The sequence below is a fragment of the Cynocephalus volans genome, chromosome 3, assembly GCF_027409185.1.
Source record: "Cynocephalus volans isolate mCynVol1 chromosome 3, mCynVol1.pri, whole genome shotgun sequence".
Taxonomy (NCBI): Eukaryota; Metazoa; Chordata; class Mammalia; order Dermoptera; family Cynocephalidae; genus Cynocephalus; species Cynocephalus volans.
In genome coordinates, this window is record NC_084462.1 from 28,231,297 (window position 1) to 28,248,408 (window position 17,112).

General features: G+C 47.4%; 1 protein-coding gene across 1 annotated transcript; it reads right to left on the reverse strand.

The window, feature by feature from the left end:
* Window positions 1-491: 491 nt before the first annotated feature.
* Window positions 492-15,955, reverse strand: RFC2 (replication factor C subunit 2). The gene is made up of 11 exons (XM_063090394.1): window positions 15,818-15,955; window positions 14,435-14,504; window positions 12,614-12,655; window positions 12,224-12,330; window positions 11,768-11,869; window positions 9,826-9,926; window positions 6,532-6,689; window positions 6,242-6,307; window positions 4,677-4,757; window positions 3,128-3,241; window positions 492-1,762 (listed from the first exon to the last, which is right to left on the reverse strand). Exons 1-11 carry the CDS (start codon window positions 15,922-15,924, stop codon window positions 1,652-1,654), a joined length of 1,059 nt encoding a protein of 352 aa, XP_062946464.1. The 5' UTR covers window positions 15,925-15,955; the 3' UTR covers window positions 492-1,651.
* Window positions 15,956-17,112: the final 1,157 nt, after the last annotated feature.

The following is a 17,112-nucleotide window of genomic DNA, read 5'->3' on the forward strand; positions in this document are numbered from 1 at the left end:
TTCTGTGTCTGCTTTCTCTTGCTTCAAGTAAAAAAACCTTTCAGGGGAACGAAACCAAGCCTCTTATTTAATAGAAAGGGACCCTGAGGCCCATACAGAGGAACGGCTATGTATAGGAACTTGGTCCCTGAGTCCAGCCCTCTTCCCAGGGTGCCACTGACTTTTTCCATGAGAGGAAATTAATGCCACAAATTAAGAAATGAGAAGATCTAGGACCCAACTGTTGGCCACTTGGAACTTCACATCTGGTCCTGACCTCACAACCTCAGAGACAAGAGCCTGAGCTTGGGTGTGAGCAGAGGTGCAGGGGTTGTGGTGGGCTCCAGTGCTGGAGAAAACACTCTTGCCTCTGCCATCACCAGCTGTGGGACCCCAGATGCCTCTCTGGGCCTGGTGCCCTTCCTCCACCTCACAGGTGTCATGAGATTCCCGATTAAAAAAATAAGATGGAGTTGTGCAAAACCATTTTGTAAAACTAAAACATCTTGCAGTCTGAGGGCTTTAATTATTTTTAATTTTTCCCCCTTAACTGAAACCCTAACCCAAAGAACCAGTCATTGGAAACTTTCCTTTGTCTGTTTAGTGTCCCCACTCAGGGCCCTGACCTGCCTGCTCCCAAAAATTCAGACTAGAACATGAGGCCATCTGTGACCCACAACTCAAGGGGAGAGCAAGCCCAAGAGCCTGCCCAGCTTTGCCAGCTCTCGGCAGCGCAGGCACATGCAGCCACACTCAGCAGCTTTGTCCACGGGCCAGCATGCTTGCAAGGTGTTTCAATGACAGCTTTCCACATGAGACCATGTCGTGTCAGTCATGGAAGCTGTCACTTCCACCCCCTTAAAAACATCGTTCTGAAACTATGCCTGGGATTTGCTTCAAAGCAGTCTGAGAGCCAAGCACGGTGGCAGGAGGGAGACAGGAGACAAGCTTGGCCCCGTGCTAATAACACCATCCATCGTTCAGGTGGATGATGAGTACATGAAGGTTTGCCTTGTTATTCCCTCTACTTTTATATACAATTGAAATTTTACATAATTTAAAAAGTGGAAAAAATACTACTTTGCAAAAAACAAAAAGGCAATTCTACAAGTTAACAGCAAACTTGCTGGGGAATCTAAAGCAAGGCATCCACACAACTTTGTGGGAAAGGCGACAGGCTGGAGCTCTCCTGAGGGCTTGTGCTGTGTCCTCCACTCAGAGCCTGCGACCCGCTGCAGCCCTGCAGGAAATTACAGCAAACCCTGCCCTCGCCCCATGGAACTAATCCCTTCAGGCTTCTAGAAAAATTGAGATTAGCCTGTCCAGCCTACTATCTACTTGTAGGGTGCTAGGGGCCGGGGAGACAGGAAGCTAGTCTTGAGGCCTGCCTCATGTGATCTTACTTCTGACAGACATTGTGAGGTTTTATTAGCTGAAACGCCCACACACACCCAGGCCAGGGCGGGGCCCCTGAGCCTCTCTGGTGCCTTCCCACCCGTCACTGCATCCATGAGTCTGAGGTTGAATGCAAACGCCTGTGGGGAAGAGATGTGCTAGAAACATGACAGCCAGAGTGTAAAGTGAAAAGTAGTAAAAAGTGTAAAGCCAGCCTAAAGCGTCCTGCATTTCAGGGATGAGGACTCCTGTAATGGAATCAGTCCAAGTCTCCACTCTAACTGGCCACCGGGGCCATTGTCTTCTCACACAGCCTGGCCAGCAGCCCTGCCATCTGCAGAAGGGAGCTTACACCTTCTGCTACCCTCATGTGAGTGTATCCAATTTCCTGAAAAAAAAAAAAAAAAAAGAAAAATTTAAATCTGGTTAATAAGTGAGGGAGTTTTTTTTTTAAATGTGAACGAATGATTTGCTCAAAATCGATACAATGAACTCAAACTACAGTTGGAAAATGAACGCTAAGACATAGTGATTATGTTTAACTAAAGTTCAATTCATTTCTTAAAAGGATGCTATTTCTTCAGAAGATACTGTCAAGAAAATGGAAGAAAAAGAAAAAAAAAGCCAGGCTGGGAAGAAAATATTTATAAAACATATATTTGAACATCTGATAAAGGACATGCATCTAGAATATATACAGAACTCTCAAAACTCAGTAATAAGAAAACAACCCAATTAGAAGTGGGCAGATTTGAACAGATGCTTCATCAGAGATGATTATGAATGGCAAATAAGCACATGAAAAGATGCTTGCATCATTAGTTACTAGGGAAATGCAAATTAAAGCCACAATGAGATACCATTATACACCTATTAGAATGGCTGAAAAAACCCAATGAGCATTCATTCCATAGGCTAGGATGTCGATCATCTGGAATGCTCACATTGCTGGCAAGAACCCAAAATACTACAGCCACTTTGGAAAACAGTTTGGCAGTTTCTTATAAAATTAAACACACATTTACCATTTAACCAAGCAATCTCACTCCTGGGAATTTACCCAAGAAAAATGAAAACTTATGTTCCCACTCATATGAATTCATGTATGCAAATGTTTATAGTGGCTTAATTCATAGTCACCATAACCTGGAAACCCAAATGTCTTCAGCTGGTGAGCAGGTTAACAAACTGTGGTACAGTCATACAATGGAACACTACTCAGTGATGAAAAAGGACTGAACCACTGATGCATGCAACAGCACCCACAAATCTGAAAGGTACTGAGCTAAGTGAAAGAGGCCAGACGCAAAAGCATGATTCTATTTATAGGATATTCTGGAAAATTCTGCCACCACAGAAAATAGATCAGTGGTTTCCAAGAGATTGGGGAGGAGTTGATTTCTAAGGGCACATGAATTTTTCTGGGATGACAATTTATATCTTTGTTGTGGTGGTATTTATACAACTGAAGGCTTTTGCCAACAGAATGTACCTAAAAGGGTGAATTTTACTCTATGTAAAGTATACCACAATTAATCTAACAGGACTTCTAATGAAGAGAGTCATCCCAAGGGACACTCAGGTCGCTGCCTGCCACAACTGTGAAACCAACTCTCTGCCCTCAGGATGATCAGCCACCCTTCCTCCTTTTGCTGTCGGGAACACTTTCTGAGCAGACCTGTGAGCAAAACAAAGAAAACCACGCCATGGCCCATGTTCTTGAGGAGATGGGCATTTCTATCCTCACACTGACCTTAATAAACTCCAGTTTCAAGTATTCTGCCATTTGGAAAGTTTTACACACTCGAAAAATGTTGCCAATGACATCTTCTGGTGAATAGCCCAGGTGCCACAGGTGAGCAAGAATCTACACAAAAGAAGATACGAGGCTGTTTAACACTTTAAAATACAAAGTGCCCAGGGAGACAAAGTCAAACCCTCACCAGTCTTGGGCCTATGACACTTCTGGGAGCAGACGGCTCACCCCAGACAGCCCATGCAATTTTGAGAATCACCTGAAACCATGGAGCTGCTGGTAGGCCACACCCTGCAGATCCTGTGGGGTAATTTGACAGATTTTCCCAGCAGGGAGAGGACACTGCAAATGTTTTAAACTGCATTGCAAGATGGTCTACTACCACGCCCATGTAATGTGTTTATCCAGCTCTTAAGACACTTGACTAGTCAGCCCACTCCGTGCACAGAGTGGAAGCAGCAGACCGTGTAGCTGCTAGCTTTCCCAAGCTGCTGGAGTCATAATGCACCTCTAGCCCAAAACTGATCCTGCTGGGGCAGCAAGCATCTACAGCAGTGGTCTCAGCTGCGCCTCCTCACCACCTGCCCACCACCCCTACCTCGCCACCCTGCAAGGTCTGGAGGCAGTCTTTCTAGCATTTGCTTTGGCATCTTGGGGCAAATTCAGGGGGCAGGGAACCTCTGTGTCCATAAATCTCAAGGCTTCCTTCATGCCCACTTGCTGACCCTGCCCGTGGGTTCAGGTCTCTGCCTATCTCCCTGCCTTGCACTCCAGGTTGAATTCTGCCCTGAACCTAGTCAACTTCCAGCATAGTTAGCTGGAGGGCTGGGAAGGAAAACCTGTGATAAGACCAAAGGCCTTAAATCACACCACTGCTACCCATGTGACCTGAGGTCACCTGAAGCCCAATCACGCCCGCTGGACTCTGCTCACAGGACCAGGCCCTACAATCAGGCTAGAATCTTCCTGGTCCCTCTTCCTGGCTGACCAGGGACTGCTGGATCCTGGAATGCCTGATTCCATGTTGCTCAGGAGGATGCAGGGTAGGTCTCCTCCTACCAGAGGGAAGATGGCTTGACTGGAAAGGAGGTGAGCTGGTCTTTCCTCATGTCTTAGGTTGACAAATTTCTCTTGTAGAGGATATAATTATAGTAGAAAGACGATTTTTACTTCCAGATCTACTCCTTTTTTTTTTTGACCGGTAACCCTCAGCACGGTGTGGTCTGCACCACGCTCAGCCAGTGAGCGCACCGGCCATCCCCATATGGGATCTGAACCTGCGGCCTCGGCACTACCAGCGCCGCACTCTCCCAAGTGAGCCACGGGGCCAGCCCCAGGTCTACTACTTTTAAACAGGGTGACTCAGCGAAAGGAATTTAGCCTCTCTGAATGACAGTTTTCTCATCTGTAAATTGCACCCAACTCCTAGCATGACTTTAAGAACTAAGTGGAGCAATGCATGTAAAGTCCCCAGCAACAGGAGGGCTCCTGCTGCCCTGCTCCAGAAGTGACAGGTGCCTCCTGAACCAGGAGGGGGCGGCCCAACCTTGTAGGCTTCCTCGATGTTGGCGTTCACACAATGCTGGATCATCTCCTTCACCAGCAGGGGGTGCGGCTCGTCACAGACCTGACCAAACCGAAAAGAAAGGCGTTGGGTGGAAAGGACCAGCTTGTGGGCAATCTGTGTGACCAGCTTCTCAGCTCACTGTTCTCATCAGATTCTCCAGCAACCAGAAAGAAGTCTGGGAAAGTCCCTTTCGCCACCAAAGAAATCACGAAATAGAAAAGCTTCCAACATCATGATTACAAGTCTCAAGCACAAGAGCATTAACAATAAAGCAACCAAGGACCAATAAAAAACCTTCACTCGGGGGCAGCTTTAAAGCCATCTGTCTTAGATCACTTGGGGGATCATTTGCCCAGAACTACTTGGAACCCACTTAATAATTGGGAGGTCATTTGGGCCATCTGCACCCAGAACAGAAATCAGCTTTCCCTGCAAAGGGTCCCTCAGTCTCAGTGTGATGAGCTGAAGAGTGTGCTGAGCTGCTCACCACAGGGTGGTGCTGGGTGGCTCAGCTCTCCCTGAGCCTAAGGCAGCCTTGCTGCAGTGCCCTCCACTGGCCTTAAGTTCTGCCTCTGGTGCAATATCGCATCTAAATCTTCTGAATGAATATCCTGGGATGGTACCTATGCCTGTCCTTGTCTTCCCAGTGGAAGCCACGGAGGCCTCAATGCCTGCTCCATGACAAAAAAGGCCTTAACTATCAGTTACTAAGTTTAAGTTATTTAAACTATCAGTCATTTAACTGTCAGTTACTAAGCAAGTTTCCCTTTCCTAAGTATCTTTGAAAACATGTTCATTGCCAAGGTCTAAACAGATGCTTTTAACACGGCTTTCACTACCCACAAACCTGGTAAGAAACAACTGAAAGCTTGGACAGCCCTACCCAATTTTTACCCAAAGTAAGAAATTTTTACCCCAAAATGGCATTTAGATGCTGACTTGTCAGGGTGTGGTAGCCAGTTTTCAAATGAATTCCCAAAAGTTAAATGCTTCCCCGGTGTGGAAGAGTGAGGACTTTTTCCTCAGCCTGGCTTTGGGGAGGACTGCCGCCCACCCTCGGTGGGTAGAAAGTGGTGGGCAGGATGCAGTGCTGCAGAAAACCTCCAGGTGTGGGGTCACAAAGCTGCTGAGTCGAACACGCCCGCCGTACTCCTTCCTACCATTTAGCAGCCAAGTGACCTCAGACAAGCCACCTGAGCCCAGTTCCTCACCCACAGAGTGACGGTAAGAACATCTCTGTGTAGGGAGGTTGCGGGGACCAGTAAGATGCATCTAAAAGCGCCAGCACCAGGCCTGATGCATCAGCGGTGCTTCCACTGTCCACACCCAGGTGACATTCCAAAGTAAAAGCAGCGACCGGGGAAAAAAAAAAACTGGAGTAGTGCAAGCTCCCCAGCACGCTCCTCTGCAAGCCCAGCCCCGTGACAGTGGCTGAGTGTCCCCTGTCTGCCTGCACAGTCTGCTCCTACCCCGCTAGCCACGGCAGGTGAACTGGCAGGTGAACAACCGTTTTGCAGATGGTGGTGCCAAACCGGCTTCTGTACCTTGAACACGTTCTCGCTGTTAATAAAGCCAAATCCCGAGAAGGTGGACTGCAGGTTGTTCAGCGCCTGTTGAGGAACACAAACGCAGCAGGGTTGACTTCTAAATCTTTGCCTTTCCTCACCTCTCTTCTTGGGGTCTGAGCAAGGCCACCCTCCCTCCAGGCCTGCTCTCCAGCAGTGCGTAGCCCCAGCAGGGCCGGCCCCATGTCCCCACTCGGCCTAGTCATTGTGCCCAGTCACTTCCCTCCTCCCCCAAATGAGGGGCCCAGCAGGCCCAGGAGGCCGTGTACCTGCCGCATGTCTCCCTGGGCGGTGAAGATGATGGCCTCCAGGCCATCGTCTGTGTACTGCACTTTCTCCTTCTCGATGACGTTCAGTAGCCTGGCAAGAATCTGCGCGTCAGTCAGCTTGGTGTAGCGGAGGACAGCACACCGGGACTGAATGGGCTCTGGGCAAAGACAGGCAGAACGTGAGGCCTCCCTGGTGAAGGCTGTGTCACTCTGTCAGGCCTTGGTTACCAGGACGCAGCTGCACAGTCCACATGGCCCAGCCATGCTGGCGCTGCTCTTCCTGCCAGCAAGCGCTCAAGAGTGACTTGGTAAAACAGGGCTACACTTCAGAATACCAACCAATAAGCAACAAAAGGCCTCAGCCTGCACTGCCCAGCACCCTGGCTAGCCAAGGCTTGCAGAAGGGGAAATGATCCTGCAAGACAGACAGAGCCACATGTCATGAGCCCTGAGTCCCGGCCAGCCGTGTGGACTCTGGAATCATGGTGCATGTTGGACATAAGGCCCCTCTGGGCAGACTATGATTCAGTCAGGCAGGGGCAGAAACGAGACACCTGCACACTTCCATCCTAGCTCCACAGGAGAGTCTGATGCATGGCTGGGCTGAAAACCTCCAGACAGACAAACACAGAGTCCTGGAACTCTCCTTTACCTTCATGTTAGACTACTACAATCACTTCTCTACTAGGTCCAAACCCTAATTGGTCTCTCTCTGATTCTTCCTCTGTGCTGCTGCCACTGGCCTTCCTAAAAATGCTGTTTTCTTCTTTTAAAAACTTTTTCTTTTTGCTCTTCCTCTAAGCCTAAAAATATTTTACCTGTCACCTCTTCCTGTAAGGACAACCCTTCGACAGTCCCCTAATACCAACTCTCCCATATGGTCCAGATTCTTATCCTGGTACCCAAACTCTTCTGCAAACCTCATCTTTCTCTCTCTTAAACCCACGTCTGGTCCCCGTCTCCCCTGGAACGAGACAATTCTGCCCTCTCCTGGTGGGCTCTCCACCAAGGATGCCCTCTTTCCCAGTGTCTTCCCGTCTAAACCACAACCGTCTTTCAGTGCACCTTGCAGACCTACCTCCTCGTGTAGCCTGGCCCAATCACCCCAGACTGAAGTGGCCTCTCTCTGCTTTGTTCTCACACACGATTTCAAGAAACACCTACTCCTGTTAATCTAGTTGCGGAAAACAAGCCATCCCCCCTCAGTGTGTGGATGCAGTGGTTGGAAACCATGCAGGCAACGGGAGTCCATTGAAGGTACAGCAGCAGAGGGGCAGGGGCAGATTTGCTCTTAGATGACCCTGGAGGCCATCTGGTGACTCAGGTGCAAGAGAAGCCCAGGGAACACTGCACCCATCGAGGGGAGAGAGAGACAGACCACAAGCTTGGGGTGAGGGAAGGAGGGGTGGGAGCTTGAGACACTGCTGAAGCAGGAGGACTTTGGATGTGATTCTGTTGACAGGCTGGCTGCGGTGGTGAGCAAAGAACTTGGGGTGACACAGGCCTTCCTGGCTGGGGGAGTCACCTCTCCTTTTCTTGTGGGAGCTCCTGGGAGGCAGGGGCTGAGCCTCAGGCAGATTTGTAGCTTCCAGCTTACACAGTGGACATATGTACACATGCCTTGCACACAGCGGCTGCTCTGCACATAAATGGTGCTCAGTGTTTGCCTAATGGATGAGACCTCTTAAAAGAGCAGCTTTCTACACAGGTAGTCCATTTCAACTTATTTGAAGTCAGGAAGCTTCACAACTGAACTTCATTTACATATTTAATTACATTACGCTTAGGAACTGGAGCTTGTATCTAAAAGCAATTAATATTCAAACTACATTAGAAATTTCCTTTAGTAGGTTTTTCTCTCTTGAGAAGTACCAAAAACTTAATGCGCAGAATTTAAATAAGTGTCAGATCAGGCAGCCATGGCCTTCCTCAAAGAAAGTACACTTCTCTCTTAAGTGGTATGACTCTAGGAGGAAAAGTTTCAAAAATCAACTCAGCAGGAATTGGATCATGATCCACTTCCTCTAAAGCAAAGAAATAAATTCTTTAAGGCTTTCACTTACCTGTTTGCTATATCCCCTTAGAAAATTAAAATAATCAGAATGCTGAATGTATCAGAAAAATTAATCTCATGAAAAGGGAAGGTCAGAGCTTTCTCCACCAACAACTGCAGTTTCAAATCACTAAACAACCTTGCTAAAGCACAGCCCTCTGCCAGCTACATCTCGGGGTGGGGGTGGGTCTGTAAGTATAACACCACTCCTGCCCTAAAAGATCTGTCTTTGGTTAGAGTGCAACCTTATAACACCAAGGCCATGGGTTCGAATCCCCATACCTGCCAGCTGCCCCACAAAAAAGAATTCCTGGCAACACTGAGAGCCCTGCAGAGGCTGGAAACAGCGTCTGGGGGCCTCCCATTTGGTGAAGTGCTTGTCTGCAACAGCACACAGGCCTAGGTGGAGAAGGGGAAGTTAGACGGATGAGCTCACACAGTGGGGCTCAGCGGGGCTCAGCAGGGCACAAGGAAGGTGATGACAATGGGACAGACAGGAAAGCCATGGGACAGGGTAGAGAGAGAGCATGCAGGTGGGCATGCAGTCTGCATCACAAAGGGAAGGGCCTGCAGCCAGCAGGAAGCCACGGGCCTGTGGAGCACTGCTGAGATGGGAAGGCACAGAGCACCAGGACACAGACAGGCTCCTGGGAGGGAGAGCTGGAAGGACCAACGCTGAGGTCAGAGAGAAGACTTCAGAGGTGTACCACGTGAGGATGTTGCAAGAAAAACAAAGATTTCAAAGGAGAGGCAATTCTTGGTGATAACAAAGCCCAGTGCACAGATAGTCTGTGCCAAGTGCACACAGCACAAGAAAAGTGTAAGAGTGTATTTGGGGAGGAACTGTGATGACGACACTGTACACAACACATCAAAAATGGCACATGTGCCTGAGAGAGTGCAAAAATCAGACAGACCTGGGATTCCAGTCCCAGCTCTTCCACTTGCTATGTGACTTTGGGCAAACTACTCAATCTGAGCTCCTGTTTTCTAATATGTAAAGTGATGCTAATAATACCTCCTCACAGAACTGCAAAAGATTAAAAAACTGATTACATTTTGAAATGATAAATACATGATAAATGTATACAATTTTTATTCGTCAATTTAAAAAAATTGAAATAAAAAAATTGACTATCCAGTGCTTGGCCCATGGTAGGCAATCAAAAAGTCTCTGCTCTTCTGCTGCTAAACAGCCAAAGTGAGCACTATGTGAACCAGCCACTCAGAGCCACACTTACCTATGATTTTATCCGAAGCATTACAAGCAAGAGCAAAGCGAGTTGTTTTGGAGTAAATTTCCATGGTTCTCCTCAAGGCTTGCTGGGCTCCATCAGTCATGCTGAAAAGAAAACACAAGGAGGCAGGTGGCAACTGGGATTCAGGGCCGGGTGGACACAAATCCTTCCTTCTACAATAACCCAGGACATAGGATATGTCTAATGTCCTGGACAGGGGTCTCAAACTAGGCAGGCCACCCCACTAATGCTAAAACCCACAAGCTGCTCTCTCAAAGACTACCCAAACAGTATTTTTGCTTAACAGAATCCAAGAACAATCCTTAAGTGAAATTCACAAAAATCACCCCTCACAGTGGCTGCCAGCACATGTGCAGGAATCAGTACTCTCTTCAGCTCCTTTATTATATAAAACTCAAGAGTCCTAACATCAGCTGCCAACTTTTCCAATGGAACCCAGGGAACCTTAAGCTCAGCCTCTCCAGGACCCCGTGTGGGCCTCACACAGGCAGGCTGCCCACAGGTGCCAAAGCCGAGGCCCTGCAGCCAGGCTGCCTGGGCCCCACCTGCAGCTCTATCACATGCTAGTCGTGGAACACAGGGCAAGTTACTGGAACCTCAGTGTCATCACCCGTAAGACAGAGATAATGATACTGCCTTCTTAGAGGCTTGTGATGACAATTAAGTGAGATCATAACACATGAAGTGTTTGACAGAATGCCTGGCATACTGTAAATAAACATGTAAGTGTTCAATAAATGTTAGCTTCTATAAATAATGTTACAGTAAAATGGTTAAGGCACATACTATGGAATATAAGGTAACTATTAAAAACTATGTTCAGGGCTGGCCCATGGCTCACTTGGGAGAGTGTGGTGCTGATAATACCAAGGCCACAGGTTCAGATCCCATATAGGGATGGCCGGTTAGCTCACTGGGTGAGTGTGGTGCTGACAACACCAAGTCAAGGGTTAAGATCCCCTTATGGTCATCTTCAAAAAAAAAAAAACTATGTTCACAAGACCCAGAACACAAAAATTATATATATTATGATCTCAATTATATAAAAATGAATAGTGTAGAAAGAGAAAAAAATAAAACAAACTATTAATATTTTCTAAATTTTCTTCAAAGAAAAGTTACAGCTATATTTTTTTGAATGTGACTTAAAACTGTTCATTTATATTGGTGACAAGTGCACAACATTGTGAACCTGCTAAATGCCAATGAATTGTATACTCTGAAGTAATTAAAATGGTAAATTTTCTGTGTATTTAACCACGATAAAAAAATTTCATTTAAATAATTCATGTAAGTTTTGCTGAAACAAACATTAACCAACTGCCTTAGACGAATGTAAGTTACCTAATAAAGATAAGGTTTAAGGCACAGGCCCCTATTACGCTGCTTTTTGAAGACACAATAAGCAAATCTACCACAAAAGTGCTTTTTCTCGTGATTTAACAGAATCCAATAAGAATTTAGAGATCAAAGTCAAAACATATTTGGCAAAGCAAAGCACTCTACCTGTAGTGGATTGAATTATGTCCCCCCAAAACTACTGAAGCTTGAATTGTCTCCCAAGATTTATGTATTAGAAACTTGGCCCCCACTGTGACTGTTAAGAGAGTGGGAAATCCTATTATGGTAGTTGAAAGGTGGAGCCTTAAAGAGGTGATTGGATTGTAGGACCATGCTGTAGTGAATGGATTAAAAATGGTGGTCAGGGGCATGGTTCTGAGGGCTTTAAAAGGAGACACTGTCTTTCTCTCTCTCTGCTTCCACCATCTTGCAATGTGAGACCCCTGGAGCACTGTCACCACCACTAGATGGACTTTGGATTTCCCAGCCTCAGAAACTGTAAGCAAATAAACTTCATTTTCTTTATAAATCACCCAGTTCCATGTATTCTGTCACAAGCAACACAAATGGACTAATATACTACCTGTCTGCTTCATCCAGGATGACGACTTTGTGCCGACCTTTGGGAAGGGTGACCTTCTGTTGTGCAAACATCTTGATTTTATTCCTCACAACGTCGATGCCCCTGAAACAAGCCAGGATTTTATTGTCACCTTCTGAGACAAGTTCAACTACCTTCTTAAGGACTTTTCAACCTTCGGTATACCATCAGGGTCAACCCTCAGTATACCTTTAGGGACTACTGGACCCAATTTTAGTTTTTGAGTATCTTTTTCAGGCAATTCTAATTATTTATAGGGATTAAGATTTCACGAATTTTATTCTTTCTTGGGGTTCTTCTAAAAAACAAACAAAAAAATTAACTTACTTTTCTTGAAAGAATAAAACTCATTTTATATTGCAATTACTATATGTGTCCGTTGGACCTTTTCATAATCTGAAAAACACCTGGGTCTTTGGTCCTAACTCCCAGACATACCTGTCATTTGAAGCATTGAGTTCCAAAACGGCATCCTTAAGTGCTGGGCCCAGCAGGGCTCGTGCCAAACACAGGATGCTTGTAGTTTTACCAGTTCCTGGGGGGCCCTAGGAGTGACATCTCCAGTGAGTGCTTCAAGCCACTAGGTGTCCTTGACATAACCCCTGCTTTACTGCTCCCCACTGTTTGCACCGCCTCTCCTCTAACCCACTCCCCACCCCCATAGCACCCACCAAATCGGCACAGCAACCAACCCACAGGCAGACCTCTGACCAACTTGAGCGAAGGGTTTCTCTGCCGCTCTAGGAAGCTCTGTGCACACGAAAGCACTTAAGTGGGCAGTGAAATGGAACACAGAGGCACCCAGCAGGACCAGGACTGAGTACTTACAGCAATTATGATATTGGGCACATTCCCTTCTCTTGCAAAGACCTGAGGGGAAAATGTTCATTAAAACTGGTTAGTCTGTAAGCCCTGGGAGCTAAATCTCCCCAGCCAAGGAGGCCTGTGCAGTAAACATGGCTAGAAATTTCTCCATCTGGATGCCCCGTGGAACTCTCACCTCAGCACATTCAAAACTGAACTCCCCAGGCTCCCATGAAAACCTGAGGCCCCGCATATGCTTCCTCTTCCAGCCGTCCACACTACGAGCCCCAAGGCCATCATCCAGAAGGTCTGGCCTTCTCCCTCACCCACACTGCCTTGATGACAAAGGCTTGCCCACTCTTCTATCTCCAGAGTCTTCCTACTTCTCCTCAGCCCCACCATCACTTTCCTAGCCCATTATCTCTTGTCTGGATTGCCACCAACAGGCCATTAACTGGTTTCCTGGTCTCTCACCTTGCCCCCCTCCAATCCATTTCCCATACCATAACCACAACTGTTTTTTTAAAGTACACATCTACTAAAAAATTTTACCAGGCCTCCTTTCTGCCCTCACCATGAAGCCCAAGCTCTCACACACGGTTCACAAGGCCCTGCACAATCTGGATCCTGCCCACCTCACCAGCTCATTTCCTTCCACACCCCATTCATGTACCCTACAGCCTTGTTACTCAGAGTGGCCCCACGGACCAGCAGCATCGGCACCACCTGGGAACCTGTGAGAAATGCAGAATCTCTGGACTCATCCCAGAACTACTGGATCAGAATCCACATTTTAACATGATTCCTGGCAATTCACAGGCCCATTAATGTCTGGACATCACTACTCTGTATCCCAATCAAATGCCTTTTTTCCCCCTAGAACAAGCCAAGCTCTCTTACCTTGGGGCCTCTGCACATGCTGCTCCTGCTACCTCCCCTCTCTCCATCCTCTACCCCCAAATTTGGCTGACTCCCACTCACTTAGCTCCAGTGTCACTTCTTCCACTTAGTGATTAAGACACTGTGAGCAGGTTGACTCCTCTCCCCATGCGATCGCTTGGCAGTCTGACTTCCTCTCATAGACTGCTTACCACATTAGCTGCTGACTTGAGATCCCACATAGGCAGCAATCATGTTTATTTTGTTCACATTATATCAACAGTTCCTAATACCGCATCTGGCCTAGAGAAGATACTCAAATATTTGAAAAGTGAATAAATCAAAAGGACATCAGTAGCTGTTAAAGTCTAAGTTCCCCACTTACTGTAGAGGCCTCCTCTGCCATGTCTCAAATAGCTGGACTTCTAGACAGTACCTAAAGATCTCGAGGGTAGGAATTCAAAGCTTGCTCTACTGCTGAACATTTCTGCTTGCTCTTCTTCATGTCATCCTGAACTTGGCTGCCTTATCACTTAGCCATTTAGCTCCTCGAGGCAGGAACTGGCAAACTGGCTGGGGGTGGGGATGGGGGCAGTCCCTCCTGAAGCTTGTTTTTGTGATTTTCACATTTTTAAAGATTTCTTTAAAAAAATAAAAAAGGAATATTTTATAAAGACCTTACAAAGTTTGCAAAGCCTATTATATTTATTATCTAACCTTTACAGAAAGTTTACACTCCTGCACTAGAAGAATAAAGAGCAAGTGTGATGACCCCTCTCCATAAGCCAGCCCTCAAACATCCACCACAGCTTCTCATCTTCCCCAACTGAATGTCTCCTGAGCCCTCAATTCTCCTGGATTCATGGTTCACCTCTCCCTCGCTGTCCTGGCTGTCTTCCTCCAAATGCCTCAAGCTTGTCAAAGCCACAGTAAGTACATCAGATCATCTTTTAAAAAGTCACTCACCTCCAGCCTGCTCACAGTGTCTTCATTCCCAACAATTTCGTTCAGCTTTACTGGCCTGTATTTTTCAACCCTGTTTTTTAAGAAAATGCATAAAAAATGTTGACATAGCTATCCTCACACTACCCAAAAGAAACCACTAAAGGGCAATCCTAAGAGCTTTGTCAGAAGATTATATACATTCAATAAAAATATGCCAAATGGTTGCAGGTTTTAAATTTAATGAGGTGCCCAAATGCCATTTGAAAAGTTAAGTGCATGAGAACTGTCCACCAAAGGCTTCAAACTCTCCACAGCAGAGAAACACCTGTTATTGCTGGAGAGGGCCAGAGCAGGCCAGCTGGACCAATGTGACACTGTACAGCAGCATGGTGTGTTCATCACAACAGAGGCCCAGCACACACAGCACTGACATCATTTGGTCTAGCAGACATGGGTGCAACAGAGCCCTTCTCATACTCACCTGCCAGTTTTTGTAGAAACGTGCCAGGTGCACAGCACGGCTGGCTAGACAAAAACCACAGCCTATGCTGTGTAGAGTGGACAGGCTATTCACACCAATAATTCTCTCTTTTAAATTAACAAGCCAACTATGTTATAAGAGAAAATGACTTTCTCCAGCTCTGAGAATAGAAGTGGTGGTAGATTCGCAATGATTTGACCTTCAGAATTTCCTTTGTCCTTTATTAAATACACTGATTTATTCTCAGCTTGCAACTTGTAGAGGTACTGGTTCTGTCCAGAAGTAACTGCCTGCAAACAAGCTTGTTTGCCACAAACTAAGAGAAACAAAGACAACTCTCCTCCAAGCCCAGCAGCCAGAGCACGCTTGCTTCTACTCATTTACTTATTCTTCATACTTAGCCCCTTCCAGGTGCCAAGCACTGCGTAAGGATCTTGAGGAGAGGAAAGCAGAAAGTACAGAGATGAGCAAAAAAAGGAAAAATAGAATGCAAGCCACATAAGTAATACAAAAATTTTTGATAGCTGCATTAAAAGGTAAAAAGAAAACACGTGAAGTTAATTTTAGTATTTTATTGAACCTAATCAAGTCAAAGCATTATTATTTTCAACACGGCATCAATATAAAAAATGACAGTCTTTTTTTAATACTAAGAGTAGGTGGTCACGCGAGGTAGCCCTTATTGTCATTAGCACTGTTCTGAGCAAGACCCTGGTAGTAGAACGCAGACCCCAGGTGGGTTCGGCGACCCACGTCCCGCGCCTTTCCTAAACAAAAATCTACTCGACACCACCCCAGGGCTTCCTGCCCCTCTCAGGACCCCCCAAAAGAGCCCCCGACCCCCATGTTCCTCCGGGGCACGGCCCTCCACTCGCCCACCCTCACGTCCGGATGCGCGCACTGTTTACGGCCTTGGTCCTCACCACGGCAGCTCGTAGTGGCCGGCGCTGCCGGAGGCCTTGCTGGGGGCGGGGGCAAGGTCCTGGGCCCCGCGCTCGCCCGCGCCACTACAGCTCGCCTGCACCTCCATTCTCGCGCCGGCTCTTCCCGCCGCCCGAGGGCCCGTCCCGTGACGCAATCACTCAAGCCCCGCCCCTGGTTCCCGGGCGACGAGCGGAAGCCGAGTGCCTGCCCTTTCCGCGCCTGCGCAGAGAGCTCCGGCGAGTCTGGGCACTGGTGGTTAGCCCCGGGGTTGCTACGGGAGACCCGGCGTCCGGCCTGGAAGCGAGAGGAAGGCGAGTCCTGACCGCGTCGCCTTCCGGGGAGGCAGGTGGCTCCAGCAACGGGCGTTTGTGTGATTTGTCTGGGAGACCGTCTCCGCGGCGGCCCGTCCGAGGCTGCGCCCCGGCGGGGTGGGAGGAGCAGGGTCCTGTGTGCTGTGCGGCGCCATCCCGGCGCGTCCTGGGCCGGACGCTCCGGACTGCTCCGAACGTCAGAGGAGCAGCCCCCGCTGGGTGGCCTCCTGTTCCCGAGCCGTGTTTGGTTCCTGACGTTTACTGTCAGGGAACTCTCACTCTGCTGCAAGATGGGGATCGCCCCCGCCCCCATTTTGCAGAGGAGGAAACTGAACCTGGCCCTCTGTCAGATGGGCTTTGATTTTCATTCCAGAAAAATAGTTACTTCCTATTCACACGTGCTTTGAGCACTGCTTTAGGTTGTTTTTCTATTTATTGAACCAATCTTTCCTCCCATAGCCCGAAGGTCATAATAATAATGAATAATGTCTGTCATTTACTACGTCCTACCTGTGCGCTAGATCTTATCATTTTGGAAGTGGAGACACAGGCTTGGGAATGATTAATTTGTACAGTGTCGTTTAGGTTGTAAGTGCTGGAGCCAGAATTTATTTCCCACCTTGGTGTCAAAGCTCTTCATTCAAAATTCAATCCAAGGCCAGCCCGTGGCTCACTCCGGAGAGTGTAGTACTGATAACACCAAGGCCACGGGTTCGGATCCCTATATAGGGATAGCCGGTTCGCTCATTTGGAAAGCGAGGTGTTGACAACACCAAGTCAAGGGTTGCGATCCCCTTACCGGTCACAAATAAAAATAAATAAATAAATAAAATTCATTTTGCACTTACCATATTGCATTATAATTTCAGGTTAAAAACTGGCTTCAGCGTCTGAATTGAAGGCAAGGATTGGGACCTGTTTATCTCTATCCCTAGTGCTTAGCACAGGGACTGACACACTGTAAATGTTCCAGTGTCTTTTTT

Excerpts from the sequence above, each read along its gene's own strand:
- RFC2 (XM_063090394.1), bottom strand. The coding sequence starts at position 15,924 with ATGGAGGTGCAGGCGAGCTGTAGTGGCGCGGGCGAGCGCGGGGCCCAG. Across the intron at positions 12,656-14,434 it reads ACACTGTGAGCAGGCTGGAG|GTCTTTGCAAGAGAAGGGAA; the intron begins GTGAGTGACTTT and ends TTTTCCCCTCAG. Across the intron at positions 3,242-4,676 it reads ACATCGAGGAAGCCTACAAG|ATTCTTGCTCACCTGTGGCA; the intron begins GTTGGGCCGCCC and ends TCTTTTGTGTAG.